Here is a 9,584-nt window from a genome sequence, read left to right on the forward strand (position 1 = left end):
ATATCTTCTCTGCAAACACTACGACTGACTGCCACAGCTCTCAGCTGCATTACAGGAAGTAACAGTCATTAGTCAAGGAACTAAAAACATCCCATCAAAAACAGACTACCTTTTCCACTCTTCTGTCAAATCCCATATGTCTGGTGGAAAGTTGATTACTTACTAAATGTGGCTTTGCATTTTCAGCTGGCCTTCTATAGTTGATGGAAGAATGAAAGAGCCTGCAGTCAGTGGGTAACATCACTGATCTGTTGTGATTCCCCAGTGAGAGAAACACCTCCCTGTGTTTCATACAATACTGCTGAACCAGCAGAGACCCCTTACTGACCTGAGGGTCTCCAGTCTGCAGTCTGGACTCTCCAGAAGATCTCTCAGCAGCTTCACATCTGAATCCTGCAGATCGTTGCCTCTCAGGTCCAGCTCTCTCAGATGGATGTTGGACTTCAGTGCTGAGGCCAGAGCAGAACAGCTGATCTCTGACAAACCGCAGCACCTCAGACTGAATAAAGAAAACATGATGAGGATACAAATCAGTTTATAATCCAATCAGATGTTACTCAACAACAACAACAACAATTATACTCACTTACTTACTTTAATAATATCATTGTGTGATTCTTATTTGCTAATGTTTATCTATATTTACTACTTCTCACTCTTCTTAGCTAAGCTTGGGGAAAGTCCTTATGAAGAAGATGTGTTGCAGTGTTGTTAGTGACTCTCTATAGGCGCGTTCACACCAAGTACTTTTCCCACAGTAGTTCCTGAGAACTTTAGTTCATGAGAGTTCTTTTAGTTCTGACGAACTAAAGCAGATCGCGTTCACACCAAAATGAGTTCCTGGGGGTGGATTAGGCAAATTAGCCGCTGACGTCACTTCTTCTTCTTCTGCTTTGGTTTTCCTGGCAGGCCGCAAACAACTTCACGGTGAGTACAGTAGGTGGCGGTATGCACCTTAAAGTTGCAATCCGCCAAAAAACCGAGAGAAGAAGAAAAAAAACTTCCGCTTCCGCTGTATGCTTGTGTTTACCTTCCGACCTCAGTCAGACACGCTATGGAGTTGACTGAAGTTGTGGTTTTGGTGCTGAGTTATTTAAGCCAATAACTCAGCCACAAATACAGATCGCGGTTTAAGAAGCCTTAACAAAAGGACTGGACGGCGACAAGCACACGCTATGGACATGTTTCGTCAGCTGAGGATGATGACCGTTATCACGCCCAAAGAACAGCAATGGTACGTTCAGTAAATCACATTAATACTATCTAATGTAGGATTTATGGAGTTATGTAGGGCTAATTTGTGTCTTTGTATGTGTTCTAGATATGCGGTGCTTGATGAAGCGAAACGACTGCAACATGGACAATATCAAAATCCAGGTGGCAGCATGTTGCGTATTGCATAACCTGTGTGAGCGTCGTGGTGATGAGTACAGGGAGGAATGGACTGCCTTACCGGCGACCCAGCTTGATGACAACCATTCATATGTTTTTGTTTATTACAAATTAAAGTAAAATATACACAAGTGTCTTGATTAAATGATTGTAGAATAAGGATTTTGGACGTTTGCCCTGCAGCCATGAATTGCATTAAAAGCAGCAAGAAACTTTGAATTGATTTCATTTTATACACATTTATATCTGAGTAGGCAATATCAATATAATCAATTACTGTAGTACATGTCATTCATTTATTTGTGATATAAATCTATGCCTAGGTGGTGCATATTCTGGAAAATCAATTGAGAAACAAAAAGAACAATCTGAAATTGTTTAAATGACTTCTGATTTGTCTGACCATAGGAAAGAGTTAGATAAGAAATAATACCACTAACATGTCTGTAGTATTGCACAGTAAATAGGCTCAGCAGTTAACACCTTTATTATATATCCTCCTATGTTCCCTTACTATAATTAATTAAAATATTGAACTCACAACACTGTTAATTACAAACTTAACCATTTATCTTTCTATAAATAGTGTTTGTGTTGATGGACGCCATTTTGAAATACAATTGAATGATCTTTTTCAAAGCCACATGTATGGGGTGGGACACAATAAATAAAGCTTCGCCAGTTTCATGGTGTCATGATGGTGTCAGAATAATCACTTACATGTGATGTATAGGATGCTACACAGGTCACCATAAAGTGTCAGGAGAAATAAGCAAGATACATTTTCTGTTTAATCGCAATGTAGGTTCTCTTTTATTTATCAGCAGCAGATCAATAAGTGTCAGTAGTATCAAAACAATATAATAACAGGGACACAACGACATCCTGACTGCAGTGGGGTTTGAACCTGTGCTCCCCTGATCCGAACACCAACGCACCAGACCACTGCACCACACGCCTCCCAACAAGTCATTGTACAGTTTATCAACGACGACAAGTTTTTCTTAATTTTTGTATTGAAGGCCTGTTGGATTTAATCAGCTCGCTTAGCACTGCCAGAAGCCCATCCTGAAAGGTATTTTGTTGCTCCACCTGGCGCGCCGACACCTCCACCTGGCGCCGCCGAGTCAGCATGGCGCTGCATCAACATGAGCAGCTGGTCGTCCGATTCCTGGGCCTTGTGTGAATGCAGCAGCCGTTCGTCGTGCATCTCCTTGGCACGCAGGTCCTCATTCTCCTTGCTGACCATGGCACGGCAGTCCATGGTGTCAAGGAAGCTGTCATCGCGTGCCCACTTTCCTAAGGTGAAATATGCAAGATACAAGATCAGTTTAATCGCAACAACGACACAACATTGTCCAAATACCAGAAGGGGAGCAGCCCATAACAGAGAGCCCCCCACGTCAGAGTCATCACTGTGGGCGATCTCCACCTCTGAGGCCCAATCCCAAACCACTCCCTCGACCCTACCCCTCCGTGACGGAGTGAACTCCGTCTGTAGCCACACTCGCAGCTCAACGAGGCTCCCTCCTGTCAGATGGAGGGAGTAAATACAGCGGCAAGCTTTGGGACAAACTCCCCTCTCTCCGGCAGAAACAGGAAATGCCGTAACTGTATGTAACAACGGTTTCAAATCAGCATCTCTTAGACAAAAAATGTAAATTATTAACTCAAATAAAACTCCAAACATCTTTCATTGTGTTACTTTTTTGTAAAGCTCTTTTAGTTTTAAACCTGATGTTTATAAGCTTCTTAGTTTTTGCAACAGTCTGTAAATATACACAACTTTATAATAAAATGCACACATTTACCTTTTTCTAGACTAAACACAGGTATGATCCTAAGTTAAAAAAATATGAGGTTATCATGAGGTTGTTAACATTGCAATTTATCAGTGGGTGTTTGCTGGAACTACTTTTTAACAGCGTGTTTCCTGACGGACACACACAGCGTGACTCCGGTCAGGTAGAGACCGGTCTCAAGTCAGCACCGATGCAGACTCGCTGTTTGAGGGCTTGATAGCCCACTCCCCCTCCACACTCGTTGGTTTGGAACAGCACTTAATGTGGCGGACCCTCCGCGCGAACGCGCAAACGGAGGGGTAGTGTGTAGGGGTAGGGTGTAGCATGTCGTTGTGTCCCCGAGACACTTCACCCCAAAGTGCTCCTGTGGGGATTGCCCACAGTATTGAGTAGGTAAGCTTTGGATAAAAGCGTCTAACAAGTGACATGTAATGATTCAAAAAGCTTTATTATAACGGTATTAGGTTAGTTGAAACTAATATTTTTGTAGTTAAACTCAACACTTTTCTTTGTGCTCCACATATCTAAATGTATAAAGTGTGTTTTCACCTCCGTTCCCTCCTGTTTGCTGCAGTATGGCAGCAGCGGTCAGGATGGGATCCTCTGTGATCAGATAGTGGTCCTGATGGTGTCCGCTGACCGGGCGCAGGCTGCCTACTCTCAGCGGGGGGGAACTGAACGTGGAAACTGTGTTTCTCTGAGGGATCCTCCATGTAGTCTGAGAAGCCTTCTGAGGAAACAAGGTCAAACTATTTAGGATAATACTATGAGAAGGAACAATGTTAAGCCAGTAAATAGAATTTCAATTACATTTCTACTTAAATGTGCAAAAATATTAGAACATCAGTCTTTGTGGCATGCAGGTAATCAACTGTTTAAGCTTTTACCATTAACATGTAGAATGAATGTTGCAAATTACTTGAAATTAGAGCAACTACAATATATTGTTTACCTCAGTGTAGCCACACAGGTCCAGCTAGCATGCTAATTGCTAACGTTATATTATCGAGTTATCCCGGAGGGGAAAACTAGTTTCTAATCCTGAGAGAAACACCTCGCCTGAAACACACGATTAGTGCCATGAGTTAGTGAAGCAAATTACAGAACATTGCACACTTATTCACAAGTCAAAACGTGTTCATAGCGGGCATGGATGAGAATAGCTAGCTAGCTAGATGTTATTATCCAGCTTGGACCTAACGTTAGCAAGTTCTACCGTGGCTAGCTCGATCTACTGAGCAAATAAAAGTACATCTAAGACCAGTATTGTGCAGATTAAAACAGTGCAGTGCATGTATTTTATTTTACCTTGGTAGTCGTCCCGACATGACTTTGCCAGGTCTGCTAACTTTGCTGATCCACTGAAAACTGCATGCAGTAGAAGCTTCTGAATGTGGCGCTTCGCGTCCTCCGAGTCAATCGCCAGAAGCGCAGACACATCCTCATCCTCATCACTCCACCGCTCCAATTGATTTATTTAGTGTTGCTATAATAACTGCTTTCACAAAAGGAATCTCTTCGTGTGTGCTGCGAAGCGAGGAAATACAATGGCCGCTTACAACAAAAAATTCTGAGTCAAACGGGCGTGGTTTGCATTCCGCACAGCCAATCAGACGTACGAACTACTTTCTCCCACGAAAGACCCTGCTCTGTGGCAGGGACTGAAAAGCGAGTCTCGCGAACTAAGTTGAGCTACTTTAGTTCCTGGGGCTTTTTGGTGTGAACGCAAATATATCGTAGTTCTGATGAACTATTGTGGGAAAAGTACACCAAAGTACTCCGGTGTGAACGCACCAACAGTATGACCTTCACCTCAGGTGAACTGAGAACTTCCTGATACGGCCTCCCTAACTCCCAGAATGCTCCTTCATCATCACCAAGCTTCCCCCCTCCCTTTCTCCTCTCTCTGTGTTTAAATATGCAACCCAAACTCTACTCTTCCTCTTCCTCTCTGCAGACTGTATGCTCTCTGTGTGACTGACTGAACTTTCTTCAAGAAATAAAATACGACAAAGACAGCTGAATGCTTTGATTCTCTCTCCACATTTGATCAATAAATTCCCATCACAATATAAAACTAAAATGACTTCAGATGACCTTTATTCAGACGTTATCGTTTACCAAATATTAAATACATAGATTTAGTTTTCACAACTAACATCTATTACAGTTACTTTAAGAAACAGTCAACATGTATGTCTGCAGTTCTTACTTCTTACTCTTAAAAATGAAATATGAATAAAAGGACATTTACAACTTTATGGATGTAAGTTATTAATGAATATAAATGAGGTTCAATTACAAAGTGAACATGTGAGATCTCCAGCAGTAACAGAGAGTCAGTGAACTGACCTGAGGGTCTCCAGTCTGCAGTCTGGGCTCTCCAGAAGTTCTCTAAGCAGCTCCATTCCTGAATCCTGCTGAGCGTGGAACCTCAGGCCCAGATGTCTCAGATGGATGTTGGACTTCAGAGCTGAGGCCAGAGCAGAACAGCTGATCTCTGACAACCTGCAGCTCCTCAGTCTGAATAAAGAAAACATGATGTAACTTTAGAAAACAATGTTCCTGTTTGAAATAACTCCAGGTTTAATAATCTGTTCAGAGTTATACAGGGTTTTAATGTCAGAGATGATGCAGAAACAATCCACTGATAATCTGGAACTTTAACTTTGATCAGATGTTGAACAACTCCTTCATCTCCCTCACAGCTCATCAGTACTGACAGCATCTCCACTGACTCCTGGAGCACAGAGTGAGTCTGTGGGAGCTCAAACTCTCTCCCTCACACATTCACCTTCTCTCTGTTACTCTGATCAATATTCAGTCATTAGCAAAAACGGAACAAATACAAATATCATTGTATTTGTTCAAATTCAGAAAATCATAAACACAAACAGATCAATATGAAGTTCAGTCAGTGAACTGACCTGAGAGCCTCCAGTCTGCAGTTTGGACTCTCTAGTCCAGAACTCAGACGCTCCACTCCTGAATCCATCAGAAGGCTCTCACTCAGGTCCAGATCTCTCAGATGAGAGGGGTCAGACTTCAGAGCTGAGGCCACGACTTCACAGAGAGTCTCTGAGAGTTCATCGTCATTAAGTCTATAATAAAACATATATTATAACATGTGTTTAAAAAGAGGAAACATTATATTAACATCAAGCATTTGATGAAAAAATATTTGACAGGTTCTGATAGACAGTTGCTGTTAGTCCATTTACACTAACAACAGCTAGCGAACATATTAGACGGAGAGCGTTGATCCATTATTTGGCTATTTATTTACATTAATGTGTATGTTGCCGTTATTGTGCACCCACTGAAAAACTGTCCAGCATCAGTAGCATGGCTTACGTGGTTACTTGTATAGGCTGAGGTTGTTCTAGGCTGTTGCTTGGCGTGGCGAGAATATTGCTCCACTTTCTCCGGTCCCCGAGATTGGGCTTCCAGTAGCTCTGGAGAGAGCTTTCGCACCTGTGGCCACTAACGGTCATAATTCTCTGCTTTGTTTCAAGACCCGCATCAGAAAGCTTTTGAATGGTGATACTTTTCCAGTTGGTCGACCTGCTCTTCACGTAGCTCTACATATCGTCGTTTAGGTGCTTTTGTTCTGGAGATAGGCACTCCTCAATCCACTCCTCCATAGTAAGACCCCCGCCCCCCCCCCCCGGAGGTCGAAGTTAATCTTAAATGTTTTTGCGGACCTTTTTGATTACAGATTTAATATATAATAATATATGATAATAGAGTGTAATGAGTTGTCAGTGTGATCTGATCACATGTCTGTGCTCCTGCTGTCACTGACTGTTACCAAAAGAAACAGAAATTAAATGAATCACTTGACAATATTAGAGATGTACATATTTAAATGTTAGTTAATATGTGGATGTGAATGATGGATGAAGGATGCTTTGGCTTCTCTGAGCATCTGAACCTTTATTGCGCACACAAACACAATTAACAAACCAATAAAGTTTCAATATGTTCAACTTGATACCATCAGATGTTCCCAGTATATCATCATTAACACATAACTCTGTTATTGGTGGGAAATGATATAGATCTGATTTTAAACTCTAACACATTGAGATAAAAACGTGTTTAATGATAAAGAAACTACTAGAAAGTAATAATAACATGTTTCTGTGATAATTGTAAGTCCTGCTGTGTGGTGTGATCACATGCTGAGAAACCTCTAAAGTCCTTCATGTGTTTGACATGTCGCCTCCATCACTCAATATGAAGAGAGGAACGCTTCAGTTTAACTATTATTATAAATAAATAGAAGAACAGTGTTGGTTTTATTTTGCTCTCAGTATTTAAACAGTAGAAATGTTATAGTGTTTATTTGAATAATGAAACTCCTGATCCACATTAGTTTATAAAGTTAATCACATCTGGACTTACTTGGCCTTCCTGCAGTTCCTCACAGCTGGAATCAGTCTCAGTCGTCCCTCCAGTGATGTGTTGTACTGATCCAGGTCCAACTCATCCAGAACCTCCTCTGACATCTGCAGCATGTAGGCCAGAGCAGAGCAGTGGATCAAAGAGAGTTTCTCCTCTGATCTGTTCTCTGACTTCAGGAACTCTGTGATCTCCTGATGTACTGAGTGGTCCTTCATCTCTGTCAGACAGTGGAAGATGTTGATCATCCTGTCAGGAGAGAATTCATCACTGCTCATCTCCTTCAGGTTGCTGATGGCTCTCTGGATGGTTTCTGGACTGTTGTCTGTGCGACCCAGCAGGCCTCCTAACAGTCTCTGGTTGGACTCCAGAGAGAGGCCGTGGAGAAAGCGGACAAACAGGTCCAGGTGGCCATTTTCACTTTGGAGGGATTTCTCCATGGCTCCCTCCAGGAAGACATCCAGGGATGGGTAATCTTGGTGGTAATCATCATCACTGCTATCATTGTCTTCGTCCCAGTCTCTCTGCAGGAAGTCCTTCAGTACCTCTGTGTTCCTGTTGGTGTAACAGTGCAACATGTAGACTGCAGCCAGAAACTCCTGAATGCTCAGATGAACAAAGCAGTAGACTGTTTTCCTGAAGATCACTCTCTCTCTTTTGAAGATCTCTGTACAAACTCCTGAGTGCACCAAGGCCTCGGTGAAATCAAGACCACAGCGCTGCAGGTCTTCTTGGTAGAACATGATGTCTCCTTTCTCCAGATGTTCAAACGCCAGCCTCCCCAGCTTCAGAAGAACCTCCCTGTCAGCCTCCGTCAGCTGCTGTGGACTCGTCTCATGTCCCTCTTCATACTTCTGCTTCTTCCTCTTGGTCTGGACCAGCAGGAAGTGTGAGTACATGTCAGTGAGGGTCTGGGGCAGCTCTCCTCTCTGGTCTGTAGTCAACATGTGGTCCAGAACTGCAGCAGTGATCCAGCAGAAGACTGGGATCAGACACATGATGTGGAGGCTCCTGGAGCTCTTGATGTGAGAGATGATTCTGCTGGACAGGTCTTCATCACTCCATCTCCTCCTGAAGTACTCCTCCTTCTGGGCGTCAGTGAAGCCTCGTACTTCTGTTACCCTGTCCACACACTCAGGAGGGATCTGATTGGCCGCTGCAGGTCTGGAAGTTATCCAGACGAGAGCCGAGGGAAGCAGCTTCCCCCTGATGAGGTTTGTCAGCAGCACGTTGACTGAGGACTGCTGAGAGACATCAGACACAACCTCATTGTTTCTGAAGTCCAGAGAAAGTCTGCTTTCATCCAGGCCGTCAAAGATGAGCAGCACTTTGCAGACAGCCAGCTGCTCTGCTGTGACCTTCTGTAAGGTTGGATGGAAAACATGGAGCAGCCTGAGAAGACTGTACTGCTCACCTTTGATCAGGTTCATCTCCCTGAATGAGAGCGGGATCACCAGACTGACATCTTGGTTTCCCAAACCCTCGGCCCAGTCCAGAGTGAACTTCTGCACTGAGAAGGTTTTTCCAACTCCAGCGACTCCGTTGGTCAGGACCGCTCTGATGAGAGTCTGTTTGTCAGGTGAGGCTTTAAAGATGTCCTGGCACTTGATTGGAGTGTCATGGAGGGGCTTCTTCTTGGAAGCTGTCTCCAGCTGCCTCACCTCATGTTGGGTATTAACCTCTTCACTCTGGCCTTGTGTGATGTAGAGCTCAGTGAAGATCCTGTTGAGGAGGGTTTCACTTTGATCAGTTCCTTCAGTCACACGTTCACATCTCCTCCTCAGACTGAGCCTATGTTCATCTAAAACCTCCTGCAGACCACTATCTGCTGGAAGAGAAGGAAACGTGAGAGAATGAGGGAAATGCTCTGAGAATCTAATTATAACAATTAAACAACAAACAGACTGAGTTTAAATGTTTTATAAACAGCTTACTGTCTATGCTCTACAACAGTATATCTGTTCAAACACAAATGAACCAGGAAGA

The 9,584-nt window shown here is 43.2% G+C and overlaps 1 protein-coding gene across 1 annotated transcript; it reads right to left on the bottom strand.

Annotated features, from left to right (window-relative positions):
- Window positions 1-72: 72 nt before the first annotated feature.
- Window positions 73-8,923, bottom strand: LOC117491188 (protein NLRC3-like; the record flags this gene model as incomplete). Its single annotated transcript, XM_034141050.1, has 5 exons — window positions 73-80; window positions 468-499; window positions 5,547-5,717; window positions 6,122-6,295; window positions 7,602-8,923. Coding segments are annotated over 5 exons (1,707 nt in total), but the record flags the coding sequence as incomplete, so codon positions are not given.
- Window positions 8,924-9,584: the final 661 nt, after the last annotated feature.

This window comes from Trematomus bernacchii, unplaced genomic scaffold, assembly GCF_902827165.1.
Source record: "Trematomus bernacchii unplaced genomic scaffold, fTreBer1.1, whole genome shotgun sequence".
Lineage (NCBI taxonomy): Eukaryota > Metazoa > Chordata > Actinopteri > Perciformes > Nototheniidae > Trematomus > Trematomus bernacchii.